Raw genomic sequence first — 20495 nt, forward strand, 5'->3', positions numbered from 1 at the left:
GCCTTCTTAAAATTTCCAACTCTTCCTCCTCTCATCCTTCCCAGGGCCTCCTGCCCCAGGGTCAACACATGATTTCGCACCATCCACCCCGCCCCCCTTCTTTCGATGCCTCTTATCCTGGCTACCTCGAGAATATTCATCCTTCCTCCCAGACCTCTGCGCTGGCGTCAGGATGTCATCTGAGTCTGACGCCGCCACTCTCTTCCTCGTGACGCCCTCCACTGCCATGCTGTCTTCCGAGGATTCCTCGCACTGAACTTCAACTTCCACTGTTTCATGTTGCACAGAGCATGGTGACTCCTCTCTGTGCCTGCTGATCTCCTCCTTCCTTCCTATGCACGTCCCGACACTCTCTCCTTGCAACTCAGTGGCGGTCTCCTGTACAGGGGCGTCCTCCTCCCCAGATTTAGTTAGTTTTCAAAACCTCGTCCAGCTCTTCCTCCAGCGCCATCACCTCCTGCTGCACAAGCACTTCCTCCCCCGTCACCGGCAAAGTGGCCATTTCTGGCTCAACAGAACTCGTGGCACACCCATCATTCACCACAATGGTATCTTCAACTATATCACTCCACAGACGGCCACTCCCTCGTTTGCCCGTGGGATTCTCCACGACGGCATCCACACCTGTAACTGGTGCCCCACCAGTCTGCGCCATCCCCCTCTGTTGCACACACGTCGCCGCCATGTGATCGTACTCCACACACAGCCTGCACGTACGTCGTTGCCCAGCATAAGACACAAGAATTTGGGTCCGGAACTCCTTCATCACAACGTAAGATGGGATCGGATGCCTGAGTGTCATTTTGAGGGAGAAAGTACCCTCCGGACGTCCCATGTATGCACCTGCCACCCACTTGCCTTGGGTTGCCAGATGCACGGTACCATACGCCTCAAACACGTTCCTTATGTCAGCCTCGTCAGCCTCGAAGGGGATGTTGCGCAACTTCACCCATGTAAAATGTCGAGAGATGTCTATGAGACGCACTCTTACAGCCGGGGCTGCATCTAGACTTACATGCTGGAATTTTGTCACCAACGACTTGTACAGATGTCATAACGCGATTCTTCAAGGAGTGTGATATACATATACTCCAGGCAGACAGAAAGGCAGATAAGCAGATACAGACAGGCAGATAGACACAGATAAATAGACAGAGGCAAGACGTGTTTGTGTGTAACAGTGATAAATACAGCGAGGGTTAGCTGGAGCAGTGGGCATTTATCAGATGTCACTGGGCTGTCAACAGTATAGGGATGCCTTTCATAACAACGTGCTTCAAGGTATACCCAGGGTATCTAAAACATTGCTGGGACCTATAAATACTTTGTGTAGTATTTCTAGACAGTAGTAAATAACCCTTGCAGGTGTAAATGTTCACCTGTCAATGTGATAGTGACTATTTGAGTACTATTTCAGTACCTAATATTAGTGTCAAAACAAAGATTGGCTATGAGATTACAAGAACTATTATAGATTGTAATTATCAGAACATAAAAAATATATAAATTAAAATAAAAAAAAGAGAAAAAAAGGTATATCGGCAACACTTCTGCAAGCGGCAGGAGTCGATGTTGCCGTCAGGTGAGCATCCAGAGCCAAATTCACGGTCTTATGTCTTGGTAAGTACTGACCCTAATTTTTTTTTTTTTGGTCCTATGACATGTAGAAAAATGTGCTCTTCCTTTTAAAAGAAAAAAAAATAATTTTTTTATTTTTCAAAATATTCGGAGTGCCACGCGAGTGAACGTAGATCTATGTTTGGACGAGCCAATGTGTTTGACGTATATATACTCATAAATTCTAGCGGCTTCAAATCAAGCAGGAGAAAGCTGGTAGGCTCACATGTGAGAGAATGGGTCAGTGTGCACCATATAAAAAAAATCCTACAGCACGTAGTGCATAATGAGAAAAAAAAAAGCTCCGACCGTGTTTTGCTATAAGAAGAGCCTTGAAATGGAGCTCAAGTAGGGGAAATGTTTGATTTTTGCCGATGTTCAAAAGTAAACACATGATGTCATTGTCGAGTAAATGTCCAACTAGCCATTCTAATATGCAGTCATGAATGGGTTGATGTTATTTATACAATTATTACAATATTGCAGTAGTCTGCATAACAGTAAATCTATTTTTTGTTTGAATAAAAATTCAGAATAGAAAGCAAGAGTAATATCAGAGGGGCCTGGAGACGTGACTGATGAACAAAGAAAATGTTATTTTAGAGCCAGGAATGTCTGCATTGTTCATTCTGGACCCTATTTTGAAATTGTCATATTTTTTAATTTTCCTGAAATTGACCAAATTGCAAATTTCTGACCATGTTATTGGGTAGTTGAAATTGGTAAATGGGCATTTTCTTGTACTCAATCAATAGGAAAAATGGAGTTCTAAAGAAATAGCTGAGTTTGGTCGACTGGAACAGCGGAATTAGCCAAAAATAAGGCTGAAAGTGGGCGAAATCGCCAATTCGTAAATATCGCCAAGGCCGCTAACTTCGTGAGAGCATAATTCCGTCAGTTTTCCATCAAAATTTGTTCTTTTGGTGTCATTACCATCGGGAAAAGATTCTCTATCATTTCATTAGAATATTTTTTTTTTCTCAAAAATTTTTTGACACCAGGAGACACCTGAGGATTTGGGGTTTCAACAGTCAAGGGGTTAAGGGTTAAATGGCTGATAGCACTAGACTAGAGTGTTACCAAGAGAAGTCCATGACCAGCTTACCTGGCTCTTTGTCAATATTACACAATTAGCGCATTTGTTTTATGTTTGTATTTCTTTAACAGCTATTTCATGATTTATGTACAGGGTAACAAAAACAGACACTCGTGGTTTAAACTTTGATAGAACACTTGTAGAATATTGCTACCATCACAAATTTTATTGTGTGTTAATCTGTCTTCAACAGTTTTTCTCTGTTCAAACTTGAATGAAAACAAATAAATTAAAATTATGACTTTTTTTTTTTTTTTCAGTATTTTTGCAAAAGCTGAGAGTGAGACAGTATTTGTGTACTTGTATTCAGCATGTCAGTCATTAGGAAACTACAAAGTTTACGTAGTTCTGTTTATTGGATCCTGAAACTTAATAGACACTTGCTGCTCTCACCCTCTGTAAACATGTATGAACATTTATAAATGTGTGAACATTTATTATTTGGGAACATGAACATTATTGAATATTTCCTGAACACTTCAGGTATGAGCGAGTCTCCAGGTGGTGGCAGTAGTATGAACAACGGAACATCTCCCATTCATCAGCGTTCACGTGATCCATCCTTCTCCAGGTCAAGGTAACTAGTCTTAGTCTTCTCCAGGTCCAAGTAACGGCACTAATCTTAGTCTTCTCTTGGTCCAAATAACAATACTAGTCTCTTATTCTTCTTCCGATTATTATTATTACAGTAGACCGTTGATTAAGACGCGACCCTTCAACACATTCGATATTACACTAATGCAAAATTATGGAATGTTGTCTATGAGTATTCCGTGAAATTCATCAACAATTGTACATCTTGTAGGAGAAAAATTTGGAGTGCTGGGAGATGGAGCACAGGAGTTTTTTCCATACATCTAACTTGCTCATGGGCAGCCTGTCTGTGTGTCAGGACGTTGTCTCTGTGGGGGAGGCCTAGCTTCCCCTGCCTCCCCAGTACCCCCTCTTGCATGTCATTGGTCTGTACGTGTCCCATGCAATTCTCAGACCTGTGTTTGTGTAAGCATCTTTAGGCATAGGTACGCTCTTGTAAAATTATCATGCATAGTGTGAATTTCCTGAATTAGTTGATTCCTGCATACCAGTCAGTGCATGCTGTTTTCATATTTGCATCATCTGTGCTCAAATATGATCTTGCTGGAGACGATGTTTATATACAAATTGAGAGGACAGACACGAACTGTACATGTCCATGAGAGACTTTCCCAGTGTTTATATACCCTCTGCTTATCTTCCTTTGCAAAATACATTGGACCCTCGACCAACGATGGCATCGACTAATGATAAAATGGGGTAACGATGCGATTTTGCATAAAAATATTGGCTCGACCAACAACGAAAAACTGATAAGAACATTCGTCCCGAACACGTCCGCCTGTCCGTCCAGCCTGAGCACCTCGGCTGCTCTGCGTTCAGCTAGTTTGCCAGTTTACAAGCCAGGGCGGACGGTTCCACGCATACATGCAATATATTTTATATTATTCCATTGTTTTTAGTGCTTGTAACTGCTAAATAAGCCACCATGGGCCCAAAAACAGCTAATGCCAACCCTGTGGTAAAAAGGGTGAGAAATACTATCGTACCACGGTCAGCTGTTGCTGCACCACCGTCTGCTGCTGCACCACCGTCAGCTGCTGCTGCACCACTGTCAGGTGCTGCTGCTGCACCACTGCCAGCTGCTGCTGCACCACCGTCGGCTGCTGCTGCTGCATCACCGTCAGCTGTACTACTCAAAGATGTGGAGAGTGTGTTGTTGGTGTGGCTTAACGAGAAACAATTAACTGCAGAGGGTTAGCCACCCAGGATAACCCAAGAAAGTCAGTGTGTCATCGAGGACTGTCTAACTTATTTCCATTGGGGTCCTTAATCTTGTCTCCCAGGATGCGACCCACACCAGTCGACTAACACCCAGGTGAACAGGAAAAAATGCCTGGAACTAGTGCTCATATTGGTGAATTTAAGGCCAGCAAAGGTTGGTTTGAGAGATTTAAGAATCGTAGTAGCATACACAGTGTGATAAGGCATGGCGAAGCTGAAAAATTCCAACCTCAACAAGTGTTCAGTTGTGAGGAAACAGGCCTGTTCTGGAAGAAAATGCCAAACAGGACCTACATTACTTAGGAGGAAAAGGCACGTCCAGGACACAAGCCTATAAAAGACAGGTTAACTTATTTTTTGTTGTAATGCTAGTGGGGATTGCAAAGTGAAGCCTTTACACATGTATCACTGAAAGTCCCAGAGTGTTCAAGAAAGTGTCTCGACACTCATCAGTGCTCTTCAATAAAGGTGTCATTTTATTATTTATGTATTTATTGTGCATGTCTCATTGTTTTCTGTGTAGGAAAATGTGTATTTCATGTAAAAAAAATATTTTTTAAATACTTTTGGTTGTCTGGAACGGATTAATTGGATTTCCATTGTTTCTAATGGGGAAAATTAATTCGGCTAACGATAAATTCGACTAAGGACAAGCTCTCTGGAACGGATTAAAATCGTTAGTCGAGGGTCCGCTGTAAATGAACCTGGATGTAATGTGTATACAGTACCTAATTCATATATATTTGTGCATTAGTTTACTCTGTACACTTGTATCTTGTAATAAAGAAACTGTGACGTGTATGAGGGTGGTGGTGTTAAGGGCTACGAGTGCTCAAGCCTTTGACCCATCCTCTCCTGTGCTGTTACTTTTATTGTAGAAAATGGATGGGAAATAATTTTATTATAGTCCTGTTTTGCAATAAATTTATTAATATATATTAAATAGTTTATATTTTCAAAAGCATTCTAGTAGTAAATTTCACAGCAGTGAGATAGTGACCCTGAGGGGTCATCACGCCTTTACCACAACAATAACAACTTGCCCAGAACTTTGAGAAACTTTTCTCGTAATTTTATGTTTTGTTTTCCATGTTTTCCTGGATAGCTTGTAATTATATTATGGTGCGTAAGCTAGTAAAATATTGTATTTTTTACTGATAAAGTGGTCCCTCAATAATCGTCCGGCCTGAAAGTCGTCCATTTCGGAAATAGTCCTGTTTTTTTTTCGTCAAAATATTGGCTCGCAAATTTTCCGGTAACTCGCTAATAGTCCTAATAGTCCTTCGTCCCGGACGCATACTCACGCTCTGAGCCGCCTCGGCCTTTCCTTCCCAGCCAGTGTGCCATTGTTTACCAGTGAGTGACGGTCCCCTCGCATGCTCCTACGAAATATTTCATAATATTCCATTGATTTTAGTGCTTGCAAGTGCTAAATAAGCTACCATGGCTCCAAATAAAGCTTCTAGTGCCAGCCCTTTGGTAAAGAATGTGAGAAACACATAATTTATGAAAAAGTTTGTATTTTTCTACAAACTTTTTCATAAATGTTTCTCACATTCTTTACCAAAGGGCTGGCACTAGAAGCTTTCTTTGGTGGTAGTGATGGTGGTAGAAGGTAGTAGTGATGGTGGTAGAAGGTAGTAGTGATGGTGGTAGAAGGTAGTAGTGATGGTGGTAGAAGGTAGTAGTGATGGTGGTAACAGTTAATAGTGGTAGAAGGTCGTAGTGATGGTGGTAGTGGGTTCCTTCTTTAGTGATTCAGTGATTCTACCAACTCCTCCAATGTTGTTGGAGTTATATAGGGCTACAAAAACCACCGCCGACTCAGCTGCTGCTTCACCACCATTATGGACGGCTTACACTCAGTGGCCCTTATATACCCAACAACAACACAACACAACACCTCTCGTTATATACGTAATGACTTACTTTATTCATTCTAGAGTATATTCCATGTTTCTATGTTATTAATATTGTTTATTATGTCATATTAGTTGAATTGTGATAGATAAATAAGCCATAGAGTTGATATTAGTGTCATATTCTCCAACAATAAACTTGCCATCCCTCCCTCACACAAACAAATAGCCAATAAGAACATAATGGAAGAACACTGCAGGTCTACTGGCCCATACAAGGCAGGTCCTTATCAAAATGACCTCTACCCAAAGCTACCCAAGAATTTACTCCCGTACCCAATGACACAAATCAAACTCAGCTCCTCCAACTCGTATATTTGTCCAATCTCTTCTTAAAGCTACCCAAGGTCCTAGCCTCGATCACCCTACTGGTGATGGACTGAACACATCGAATCCAGGTTGAGGGACTGATTACCTCATACTTCTACTCTCCTTACCCATTTCTACTTTGTATTGGACTGATGAAGCCACTGTGTGGCCAAACGTTTCTTCAATAAAGATTCCCATGTGTTGCATAAGTGTCTCAATTCTTCAACTTGTCGGTTTTCAAAACCATTCATCACACGTAAGTGTGATGTTAAATAAGAAATTAAGAAAGTAGGAACACTGGAACAGGCCTGCTGGCCCATACTAGGCCGGTCCTTCAGAAATCCAACCCACTAACAGAACAAATGCTACCCAAGCAATAAGCTCAGGTGCAAGTCCGATTCAAATCCAACCCCTTTCACTCGTGTATTTATCCAACCTAAATTTGAAACTACCCAAGCCATAGCTTTTAGAACATTGGAAAGGAGGAACACTGCAATAAGCCTGTTGGCCCATATTAGGCCGGTCCTTCACAAATCCAACCCACTAACAGAACAAATGCTACCCAAGCAATAAGCTCAGGTGCAAGTCCGACTCAAATCCAACCCCTCTCACTCGTGTATTTATCTAACCTAAATTTGAATCTACCCAATGTTTTAGTTTCGATCACCCTACTAGGCAGACCGTTCCACTCATCAACTACCCCTATTACCAATGTTCATTTATACATTTTATTAGTGCCCTAGAGTCCTTATGGAGGTAAAGTTCTAGCATGGATTGAGGCATGGCTTACCAATAGAAAACAGAGTTACCATTAATTGAGTGAAATCTGAATGGGGATTAGTCACTAGTGGCGGCGTTCCACAAGGATCAGTTTTAGGCCCTCTCTTGTTCATAATTTACATTAATGACCTTGATGAAGGGATTACGAGTGACATGAGTAAATTTGCTGATGATACAAAGTTAGGCCGTATAATTCACTCTGAGGAGGATATCAATGAACTCCAGGACGATTTGGACAAATTAATGTCTTGGTCTGAAAAATGGCAGATGAAGTTCAATGTGGATAAGTGTAAGGTACTTGCCCTTGGTAATGAAAATAACCCTCGAAGCTATAATCTAGGTGAAGTAGAGCTTGATCATACAGAATGTGAAAAAGACTTGGGAGTCATGGTAAGCAGAAATCTAAAGCCAAGACAGCAGTGCCTTAGTGTGCGCAACAAGGCCAACAGATTACTTGGATTTATCTCAAGAAGTATAAGTAACAGAAGTCCAAAAGTTATTTTACAGCTCTATACGTCACTAGTGAGGCCTCATTTAGATTATGCTGCTCAGTTTTGGTCCCCTTACTACAGGATGGATATAGACTCATTAGAGAACATACAGAGAAGATTTACTGTGTAAGGAACCTCCCGTATGAAGATCGACTCAAAGCCTTAAATCTCCACTCTCTGGAGAGGCGTAGAAAGAGGGGAGATATCATTGAAGTGTATAAGTGGATGACGGGCATAAACAAGGGAGATATTAATAAAGTACTGAGGGTGTCGAACCAGGTAAGAACCAGGAATAATGGATTTAAGTTGGATAAATTTAGATTTAGAAAGGACATAGGTAAGTACTGGTTTTCTAACAGAGTTGTAGATGCGTGGAACAGTCTTCCCAGTGGGGTGATAGAGGCTAGGACCTTGGGTAGCTTTAAGAAGAGACTGGACAAATATATGAGTGGGAGGGTCTGGGTTTGATTTGTGTCATTGGGTACGGGAGTTATTTCTAGGAAAGCTTTAGGTAGTAGTCGTTTTGATAAGGACCTGCCTCGCATGGGCCAGTAGGCCTTCTGCAGTGTTCCTCCATTCTTATGTTCTTATGTTAAATAACCTCTTCCCTCTCTCCTCCTCCCTGTCTTCCATTCATCAACAACAGCCTTCAATAAAGGTAACTGTCATGTTGAATGTTCATTCTTTTATGCGTGTAAATCTATCTTTTAGGTAAAAAAAAAATTTTTTGTTGATACTTCTGGGTGTCTGGAACGAATTAATTGGATTTACATTATTTCTTATGGGGAAAATTTATTCGAAAATCGTCCATTTCGATAATAGTCCCCCTTCCAGGAACGGATTATGGACGATTATTGAGGGACCACTGTATTTGCAAGTGATAGCTGATAGCTTGTCTTACGTTTGCACACAAATTGTACAGAGTCATGTCAACCCACCCCACACATTTCCAGATCAAGCAATAACAACTTCAGTGAACATGTTCTTCTGGGGCCTAGAGCAGCTCACGATGCTTTACCATCAGCTGTATAAAGTACTACAGGGTTAAAGACACCAAAGACACATTACAGAATTTCTTACTACTACAGTACAACCATCAACTTGAGTGCCAAATGGAAATACAAGGACCCAATGGAAATAAGTTACTTAATTTACATTAAGTATGATAATTGTACTTATGTGTACCTGTGCCTAAATAAACTTACTAGTCTCGACCATCCACCTCAGCAAACAATCCACAACCATCCACCTCAGCAAACAATCCACAACCATCCACCTCAGCAAACAGTCCACAACCATCCACCTCAGCAAACAGTTCACAACCATCCACCTCAGCAAACAATCCACAACCATCCACCTCAGCAAACAGTCCACAACCATCCACCTCAGCAAACAATCCACAACCATCCACCTCAGCAAACAATCCACTACCATCCACCTCAGCAAACAGTTCACAACCATCCACTTCAGGAAACAATCCACAACCATCCACCTCAGCAAACAGTTCACAACCATCCACCTCAGCAAACAGTTCACAACCATCCACCTCAGCAAACAATCCACAACCATCCACCTCAGGAAACAGCTCTCGACCATCCACTTCAGCAAACAATCCACAACCATCCACCTCAGCAAAAAATCCACAACCATCCACCTCAGCAAATAGTCCACAACCATCCACCTCAGCAAACAATCCACAACCATCCACCTCAGCAAACAATCCACAACCATCCACCTCAGCAAACAGTTCACAACCATCCACCTCAGCAAACAGTTCACAACCATCCACCTCAGCAAACAGTTCACAACCATCCACCTCAGCAAACAATCCACAACCATCCACGTCAGCAAACAGTTCACAACCATCCACCTCAGCAAACAGTTCACAACCATCCACGTCAGCAAACAGTTCACAACCATCCACCTCAGCAAACAGTTCACAACCATCCACGTCAGCAAACAGTTCACAACCATCCACCTCAGCAAACAGTTCACAACCATCCACCTCAGCAAACAGTTCACAACCATCCACCTCAGCAAACAGTTCACAACCATCCACCTCAGCAAACAGTTCACAACCATCCACCTCAGCAAACAGTTCACAACCATCCACCTCAGCAAACAGTTCACAACCATCTGCCTCAGCAAACAGTTCACAACCATCCACCTCAGCAAACAGTTCACAACCATCCACCTCAGCAAACAGTTCACAACCATCCACCTCAGCAAACAGTTCACAACCATCCACATCAGCAAACAGTTCACAACCATCCACCTCAGCAAACAATCCACAACCATCCATGTCAGCAAACAGTTTACAACCATCCACCTCAGCAAACAGTCCACAATCATCCACCTCAGCAAACAGTTGACAACCATCCACCTCAGCAAACAGTCCACAACCATCCACCTCAGCAAACAGTTGACAACCATCCACCTCAGCAAACAGTTGACAACCATCCACCTCAGCAAACAGTTCACAACCATGCACATCAGCAAACAGTTCACAACCATCCACCTCAGCAAACAATCCACAACCATCCACCTCAGCAAACAGTTCACAACCATCCACCTCAGCAAACAGTTCACAACCATCCACCTCAGCAAACAGTTCACAACCATCCACCTCAGCAAACAGTTCACAACCATCCACCTCAGCAAACAGTCCACAACCATCCACCTCAGCAAACAGTCGACAACCATCCACCTCAGCAAACAGTCGACAACCATCCACCTCAGCAAACAGTCGACAACCATCCACCTCAGCAAACAGTCCACAACCATCCACCTCAGCAAACAGTTCACAACCATCCACCTCAGCAAACAGTTGACAACCATCCACCTCAGCAAACAGTTGACAACCATCCACCTCAGCAAACAGTTGACAACCATCCACCTCAGCAAACAGTTGACAACCATCCACCTCAGCAAACAGTTCACAACTATCCACATCAGCAAACAGTTCACAACCATCCACCTCAGCAAACACTCCACAACCATCCACCTCAGCAAACACTCCACAACCATCCACCTCAGCAAACAGTTGACAACCATCCACCTCAGCAAACAGTTGACAACCATCCACCTCAGCAAACAGTTGACAACCATCCACCTCAGCAAACAGTTCACAACCATCCACCTCAGCAAACAGTTCACAACCATCCACATCAGCAAACAGTTCACAACCATCCACATCAGCAAACAGTTCACAACCATCCACCTCAGCAAACAATCCACAACCATCCACCTCAGCAAACAGTTGACAACCATCCACCTCAGCAAACAGTTGACAACCATCCACCTCAGCAAACAGTTGACAACCATCCACCTCAGCAAACAGTTGACAACCATCCACCTCAGCAAACAGTCCACAACCATCCACCTCAGCAAACAGTTGACAACCATCCACCTCAGCAAACAGTTGACAACCATCCACCTCAGCAAACAGTTCACAACCATCCACCTCAGCAAACAGTTGACAACCATCCACCTCAGCAAACAGTCCACAACCATCCACCTCAGCAAACAGTTGACAACCATCCACTTCAGCAAACAGTTGACAACCATCCACCTCAGCAAACAGTTCACAACCATCCACCTCAGCAAACAGTTGACAACCATCCTCCTCAGCAAACAGTCCACAACCATCCACCTCAGCAAACAGTTGACAACCATCCACCTCAGCAAACAGTTGACAACCATCCACCTCAGCAAACAGTTCACAACCATCCACGTCAGCAAACAATCCACAACCATCCACCTCAGCAAACAGTTGACAACCATCCACCTCAGCAAACAGTTGACAACCATCCACCTCAGCAAACAGTTCACAACCATCCACCTCAGCAAACAGTTGACAACCATCCTCCTCAGCAAACAGTCCACAACCATCCACCTCAGCAAACAGTTGACAACCATCCACCTCAGCAAACAGTTGACAACCATCCACCTCAGCAAACAGTTCACAACCATCCACGTCAGCAAACAATCCACAACCATCCACCTCAGCAAACAGTTCACAACCATCCACGTCAGCAAACAATCCACAACCATCCACCTCAGCAAACAGTTGACAACCATCCACTTCTGACCAGTAACCGAGCCATAGTATCCCTCCGCTGTGTTCAGAATCCTTGACATATCCCAGTAAGGTATATGTCAAGGTAAGAAATAATATTTGTGTAATATTAGACTTAAGTAATATATAAAACATAACACATCACAACAGTGAACTACAATATAATATTTGTGTAATATTAGACTTAAGTAATATATAAAACATAACACATCACAACAGTGAACTACAATATAATATTTGTGTAATATTAGACTTAAGTAATGTATAAAACATAACACATCACAACACTGAACTACAACTTAAGTAATGTATAAAACATAACACATCACAACACTGAACTATAATTACATTATCATTTTTATTTTTGTAAGTTTTATAGATCTAGAAAAAGTTGTTTTGCCATTTAAGGAACATAAGACTATTTTTCCCATAAGTTCTTCAGTTTTACAGTTTCTTCTTTTACTCAATTTTCAAGAACGTAACCACAGTCTCTCTTCTCTTAACGCCGGAGTTCCATTCCTAAGAGTAGGTCGGTAAGCAAATTGGTCGTTAAGCAAGAACCATACTACACTTGTAGTGGGTGTTTGTCAACCATCTTTAGATATTGTTTTAATGCCACCTTTGCACTATTTATAAAAATTCTAGTATATTTTTAAATGTTTATACAGCAGTGTACTGTATATTGAAATAAACAGAATAGAGGAAATATAAACATATGCAGTACAATGTGATTCTTTATTGACAACGTTTCACCCACATAGTGGGCTTTTTCAAGTCACAAACAGATCTGTTTGTGACTTGAAAAAGCCCACTGTGTGGGTGAAACGTTGTCAATAAAGGATCACATTATACTGCATGTGTGTTTATATTTCCAGTGTGTCGGTATTTTATACCATTTATTTCCAGAATAGAGGAAATCGGCTCTAATATACATCAGTTAGGTATGCATACTGGTCATAGAGCTGGTTGTAAGTCTGAGCAGTTGTTAGAGTACATCGTTAAGTGCGGAGAGACTGTACATTGTTACTCACTGGTAACTGTATTATAATTGTTTATATATACATTGAACCCCCGGTTATTGGCCGGTTCAGTTATCGGCCAACTCGGTTATCAGCTGGTTTTTCGGCGCCCGGTTATCGGCCATTTGGGAGGCATCCGTCCGCTGGCTGGGGCCGCTTGCGGGTCAGTTTGGCTTTGTCTCTAGGCGAGTGAGGAAGCTTCTGCTCATTCATCCAAACATTTTGCTATAATCCATTGTTTTTTGTAGTTATTGATCGAGTACAACTGCAAAATAAGCAACCATGGGCCCAAAGAAACACGTTACATAGTATATGAAAACGTGCAATGTTTATATGCGATGTACAGTGGTCCCTCGTTTTTCATAATTAATCCGTTCCTGGAGCCATTACTATAAATGAAATTTACGATTTACGAATCAATTTTCCCCATAAGAAATAATGTAAATACAATTAATCCGTTCCTGACACCCAGAAGCATTAAAACAAAAAAAAATTTTACATGAAATGTACATGTAGTACATAAACAATACAATGGGAAATGATGAATGTAACATTAACAGCATAACACTTACCTTTATTGGAGATTCTTCTTAGTGTATGGGAGACTCGAGGAGGAGAGTGGATTGTTTATAGTTTGGAAGGGGAATCCCCTTCCAGCAACACCTCAGGTACCAATTGCTTTTCTGGGGTTGCTTCTCTTTTCTGTTTCTTAACCCTTTCAGGGTCCAAGGCCCAAATCTGGAGTCACGCACCAGTGTCCAAGAATTTTCAAAAAAAAAATTTGTTATTTTTTCTTATGAAATCGTAGAGAATCTTTTTGTGAAGGTAATAAAACAAAAAGTACGAAATTTGGTGGAAAATTGACGAAATTATGCTCTCGCGAATTTTGATGTGTCAGCGATATTTACGAATCGGCGATTTTGCCGACTTTGACTCCCATTTTAGGCCAATTACATTATTCCAATCAACCAAATTCTTAGCTATTTCACTAGTATTACTTCTATTCTATCGATTGAGCACAAGAAATCGCCAAGTCAACTGTTTCAACTACAAAATAAAGTGATCGGAAATTGTTAATTTGGCCAATTTAACACAAAGTTCAAAATATTCCAATTTCAAAATAGGGTCCAGAATGAACAATGTAGGCATTCCTGGCACTAAACTAACATTTCCTCTGTTCATTAGTTATGTTTTGAGGCTTTACAAATAAATTCCATTTTGATTTTTTATTCACAATGAATTTTTATTCACACCAAAAAATAGAAGATTTACTGTTATGCAATACTGTAATAATTGTATAAATATCATCACCATATTTGTGAATGTATATTAGACCCAACAGCTGACGTGTATTAGACGTGTGAGGTCGCTTGTTTACTCTTGAATATCGGCAAAAATTTAACATTTCCGCTACTTTGAGCTCAGTTTCAAGCCATTTCCAATGCAAAAACCAATCAAAATCATCTCTATTTCTGTAATATGTCTTCCATTCTATCAAATGAGACCAAGAAATCGCAAATACAACTATAAAAAACATACGAAAAAACACTGCAAAGTTGCTGTTTTAATCGAAAAATCATGATTTCATTTTTTTTCTCTCATTATACACAGTGTGCTGCAGGATCTGTTTTATGTGGTGCACACATACCACATAGATGTATTCTCTCATATCTAGGCCCAAATGTACCACTCACAGTTTATCAGAGTGAGCTGAGCTCATGGCGTAGATCTACGGTTTGGACCCTGAACGTAAAGCCGTAGATCTACGGGACGGACCCTGAAAGGGTTAATGCCACTAGGACCACCTTGAGAGTCAATGGAGTCCTGTCTCACAAAATAACTGTGGAGAGAGCTGTTTCTGGCATCTCTTTAACACTTCCCTAAAATGGCCCAAGACTTTGTCACTGTACATGTTGCCAATATGGCTTGCAACAACCTTGTTAGGGTGATGTTTCTCCATAAAGCTTTCCATCTTACCCCACATAGTAAAAATCTCTTTAATTTCTGAAGAAGGCACCTTCTTCCATCTCTCTTCCTCCTCCTCTGCAGCAAGATTCTGAGCTGCGATGTGTTGCTCTTCCTGCTGAAGCTCTTGCAGCTCCTCAGTGGTGAGCTCTTCGTTGTGGTCTTCCACCAATTCTTCCACATCCTCCAAACTCACATCCAACCCCATGGAACTCCCCAGTGCCACAGTTGATTTTACAACAGACATAGGCTCATCAGGGTCAGTCCCAAACCCTTCAAAATCCCTCTTGTCGACACAATCTGGCCACAGTTTTCTCCAGGCAGAGTTCTAAGTCCTGGTAGTCACTCTCTCCCAAGCCATACCTATAAGGGCTATGCAATGGAGGATGCTGAAGTGTTCTCTCCAAAATTCCCTTAGGGTCAAGTGAGTGTCTGTGGTCACAGTCAAGCACCTGTGAAACATTGCTTTTGTGTAGTTTTTTTTAAAGTTTGCAATGAAGTGCTGGTCCATGGGCTGGAGGAGAGGAGTGGTATTCGGGGGCAAGAACTTTACTGTGATGAACCCAAACTCCTCGAAAATTAGGTCATCCAAGTTTGGAGGATGAGCAGGTGCATTGTCCATTACTAGCAGGCACTTGAGATCCAATTTCTTTTCCAGGAGATACTCCTTCACACTAAGGCCAAACACTTCATTGAACCACTCGACGAAAATTTCCCTCGTGACCCATGCCTTACTAGTAGATTTCCAAAACACACACAATTTACTCTTCATTGTTTTTCCTGAACACTCTGGGATTTTCAGAATGGTACACTAGTAATGGCTTCACTTTGAAATCCCCACTAGCATTAGCACAGAACATTAGCGTCAGCCTGTCTTTCATAGGCTTGTGTCCTGGCATTGCCTTTTCCTCTTGTGTAATGAAGGTCCTCTTTGGCATTTTCTCCCAAAAGAGGCCTGTTTCGTCACAATTGAACACTTGTTCAGGTTTCAGTCCTTCAGCCTCTATGTACTCCTGGAATTCATGCACATATTTTTCAGCCGCCTTGTGGTCCGAACTGGCGGCCTCACCATGCCTTACCACACTGTGTATGCCAGTACGGTTCTTAACCCTTTCAGGGTCCGTCCCGTAGATCTACGGCTTTATGGTGAGTGTCCAAACCGTAGATCTACGCCATGAGCTCAGCTCACTCTGATAAACTGTGAGTGGTACATTTGGGCCTAGATATGAGAGAATACATCTATGTGGTATGTGTGCACCACATAAAACAGATCCTGCAGCACACTGTGTATAATGAGAGAAAAAACTGAAATCATGATTTTTCGATTAAAACAGCAAATTTGCAGTGTTTTTTCGTATGTTTTTTATAGTTGTATTTGCGATTTCTTGGTCTCATTTGATAGAATGGAAGACATATTACAGAAATAGAGATGATTTTGATTGGTTTTAGCACTGGAAATGGCTTGAAACTGAGCTCAAAGTAGCGGAAATGTTAAATTTTTGCCGATATTCAAGAGTAAACAAACGACCTCACATGTCTAATACGCGTCAGCTGGTGGGTCTAATATACATTCACAAATATGGTGATGATACTTATACAATTATTACAGTATTGCATAACAGTAAATCTTCTATTTTTTGGTGTGAATAAAAATTCATTATGTGAAAATGGAATTTATTTGTAAAGCCTCAAAATGTAACTAATGAACAGAGGAAATGTTAGTTTAGTGCCAGGAATGCCTACATTGTTTATTCTGGACCCTATTTTGAAATTGGAATATTTTGAACTTTGTGTTAAATTGGCCAAATTAACAATTTCCGATCACTTTATTTTGTAGTTGAAACAGTTGACTTGGCGATTTCTTGTGCTCAATCGATAGAATAGAAGTAATACTAGTGAAATAGGTAAGAATTTGGTTGATTGGAATAATGTAATTGGCCTAAAATGGGAGTCAAAGTCGGCAAAATCGCCGATTCGTAAATATCGCTGACACATCAAAATTCGCGAGAGCATAATTTCGTCAATTTTCCACCAAATTTTGTACTTTTTGTTTTATTACCTTCACAAAAAGATTCTCTACGATTTCATAAGAAAAAATAACAAATTTTTTTTTGAAAATTCTTGGACACTGGTGCGTGACTCCAGATTTGGGCCTTGGACCCTGAAAGGGTTAAATCTTTCAAACCAGCCTTTGCTGGCCTTAAATTCACTAACATCACCACTATTTGCAGGCAGTTTCTTTACCAAATCTTCATGCAACTGCCTAGCCTTTTCACAAATAATCGAAGTCATAAGAGTATCTCCTGCTAATTGTTTCTCATTTATCCACACCAATAATAACTTCTCAGCCTCTTCGAGTACTGGTGATCTCATTTTTGTCAGCATAGTTACCCCCTTTGCAACAACAGCATCCTTGATTTCCTTTTTCTTGGCCACTATGGAACATAAGGTTGTGTAGGGTTTCTTATACATCCTGGCCAGTTCGGCCACACTTGTACCACTTACATATTGTTCAATGATGGTTTTCTTAAATTCAGTCGTATTTCTCACCTTCTTTACCACAGGCTTGGCACTAGGAGCTTTCTTTGGAGCCATTGTAGCTTATTTAGTACTTGCAAGCACTAAAATAAATGGAATACAGTGGATCCCCGCATAACGATCACCTCCGAATGCGACCAATTATGTAAGTGTATTTATGTAAGTGCGTTTGTACGTGTATGTTTGGGGGTCTGAAATGGACTAATCTACTTCGCAATATTCCTTATGGGAACAAATTCGGTCAGTACTGGCACCTGAACATACTTCTGGAGTGAAAAAATATCGTTAACCGGGGGTCCACTGTATTATGAAATATTTCGCTGGAGCACGTAAGGGGACCTTCGCTCACTGGTAAACAATGCCAGACTGGCTGCCGCCACGGCTCACGCCGTGGGTACGCGTCCGGGATGAATTACGACACGCGAGTCAACTTATGAAAAGCAAGTCCATGTTTATACGAAAATAACCCTATGATTGGCGAAATTTACGATTGCCGGGAACTACGAAAAACGAGGGACCACTGTATATTTAATAATAATCACTGGTACATTAAATGTCTTATTTTACATTAGTATAGACATTTTCATTAATCCATCTATTATATCATCTTCAAAATTATGTAAGGAACATGTTAAATAGCATATAAACATGCAGTGTTTATTATATGCGATGTATATTTAATAATCACTCTTTGGCACATTAAATGTCTTACTTTACGTTAATATAGACATTTTCATTAATCCATCTATGATATTTTCTTCAAAATTATATAAGAAAGACGTTACATATCATGTAGCATATAAACATGCAATGTGTATATGTTATCGAGTGGAGAGTGGGATGGAGAGTAAACATTACGTTTTCTCTGATGCAGCGTTTGAGAAAACTGTGAATCTGGCGACTGGTGCAGTAACCGCCCTTCATATGCATTTGTTTACAATTCTTGGCATGAATTATTCATTACTTCTCCCTTTGTTTATGATGGCATCTAAAGGTAGTTGTTAGACACGATTAAACTCAATGAACATGGTAATAATATGGCTGTGTAGTGTAATATAGCTGTGTAGTGTAGCCGGGGGGAGGGGGGGCTACATACGTGTATTGTACCTACATCTACTGCTACCTACACTGACTTCCTACAAATAAATACTACTCGCCTTTTGCCCTACATAAAGACTACAAATATTTTAAGGTTAGTAATGAATGTACTGTAGCAGTAAGTGACAGATTAAAGAGGTGTGTGCAATGTGGATTAGGGTGCAAGCTTTTGTAGAGAAACACCACCCTGACCAAGCTGAAACGAGCCATATCTGCAACATGCTCAGTGACAAAACCATGTCCCCCTTCAGGGAAATCTTAGAGAGATGCCAGAAACAGACCTCTATGGACAGATTTGTTGTGAGACAGGGGTCCAGTGACTCTCAAGCTGGTCCTAGTAGCATTAACCCTTTGACTGTCGAGGTTGTATATACAGTGGACCCCTGCATAATGTTGGCATCGCATAGTGTTAAATCCGCATAGTGATACATTTTATCGCTAAAATTTTGCCTCGCATAATGCTAAAAAATTCGCTCAACGTGATTCGTCCGAGACACGTCCATGCGGCCTGAGCCAGCTTCACTTGTTCTGCCAGTGGCATTGTTTACAAGCCAGCCTCCGCGGTAACATTCAAGCATACAGTTGGAACATTTCGTATTATTACAGCCTTTTTATAGTGATTTCACCTGAAAAATAAGTGACCATGGGCCCCAAGAAAGCTTCTAGTGCCAACCCTACAGGAATAAGGGTGAGAATTACTATGGAGATGAAGAAAGAGATCATTGCTAAGTATGAAAGTGGAGTGCGTGTCTCCGAGCTGGCCAGGTTGTACAGTGGACCCCCGCATAACGATGGCATCACATAGCGATTTTTCCGCATACCGCTTACTTTTATCGCAAAATTTTTGCCGCGCATACCGATTAAAAACCCGCTCACCGATTTTCGTCCGAGACGCGTCCAATGTGCCCTCACATGTGCCGCCCGTCCCATTGTTTACCAGCCAGCCTCCGCGGTAACATCCAAGCATACACTCGGAATATTTCGTATTATTACAGTGTTTTCGGTGCTGTTTCTGGAAAATAAGTGACCATGGGCCCCAAGAAAGCTTCTAGTGCCAACCCTGTGGTAAAAAGGGTGAGAATTAGTATGGAAATTAAGAAAGATTTTGAAGGGTTTGGGGCTAACCCTGAGAAGCCTATGCCAGTTGTGGAATCCATTGTGCCTACTTCAAAGATTAAGGAAATGTGTGCACAGTGGGTTGAACTGCAAACCTTTATGGATGAAAATCACCCTGACACAGCTGTTGCAAGCCGTGCTGGTGACTATTTCAATGACAATGTTGTGGCCCATTTTAGACAAATCGTAAAGGAACGGGAGGTACAGAGCTCTATGGACAGATTTGTTGTGCGACAGAGGTCCAGTGACTCTCAAGCTGGTCCTAGTGGCATTAAAAGAAGAAGGGAAGTAACCCCGGAAAAGGACTTGCTACCTCAAGTCGTAATGGAAGGGGATTCCCCTTCTAAACAGTAAGAAGATAATGCTCTCCCCTCCTCCCATCCCATCAATCATCACCAGATCTTCAATAAAAGTAAGTGTCATGTAATTGTGCATGCCTTTTTCAGTTTGTGTGTATTAAAATTAACATTTCATGTGGTAAAAAAAAATTTTTTTCATACTTTTGGGCGTCTTGCACGGATTAATTTTATTTCCATTATTTCTTATGGGGAAAATTCATTCGCATAACGATTATTTCGCATAACAATTATCCCTCTTGCACGGATTAAAATCGTTAACCGGGGGTCCACTGTATAGTAAACCCCAATCAAC

At 41.3% G+C, this 20495-nt stretch overlaps 1 protein-coding gene across 4 annotated transcripts in view; it reads left to right on the forward strand.

Annotated features, from left to right (window-relative positions):
* The window catches only part of LOC128694193 (transformer-2 protein homolog alpha), a 118350-nt gene that overhangs the window by 13652 nt on the left and 84203 nt on the right, over nt 1–20495 (forward strand). For all 4 annotated transcript variants that reach the window (XR_011393128.1, XM_070093774.1, XM_070093775.1 and 1 more), the window contains exon 2: nt 3197–3290. Coding sequence is in view for 3 of the 4 variants with exons in the window: in XM_070093774.1 (XP_069949875.1) it covers nt 3199–3290 (92 nt within the window). In the remaining variant the exon portion in view is untranslated. The remainder of the gene's footprint in view (nt 1–3196; nt 3291–20495) is intronic.

Source organism: Cherax quadricarinatus, chromosome 43 (genome assembly GCF_038502225.1).
Source record: "Cherax quadricarinatus isolate ZL_2023a chromosome 43, ASM3850222v1, whole genome shotgun sequence".
Taxonomy (NCBI): Eukaryota; Metazoa; Arthropoda; class Malacostraca; order Decapoda; family Parastacidae; genus Cherax; species Cherax quadricarinatus.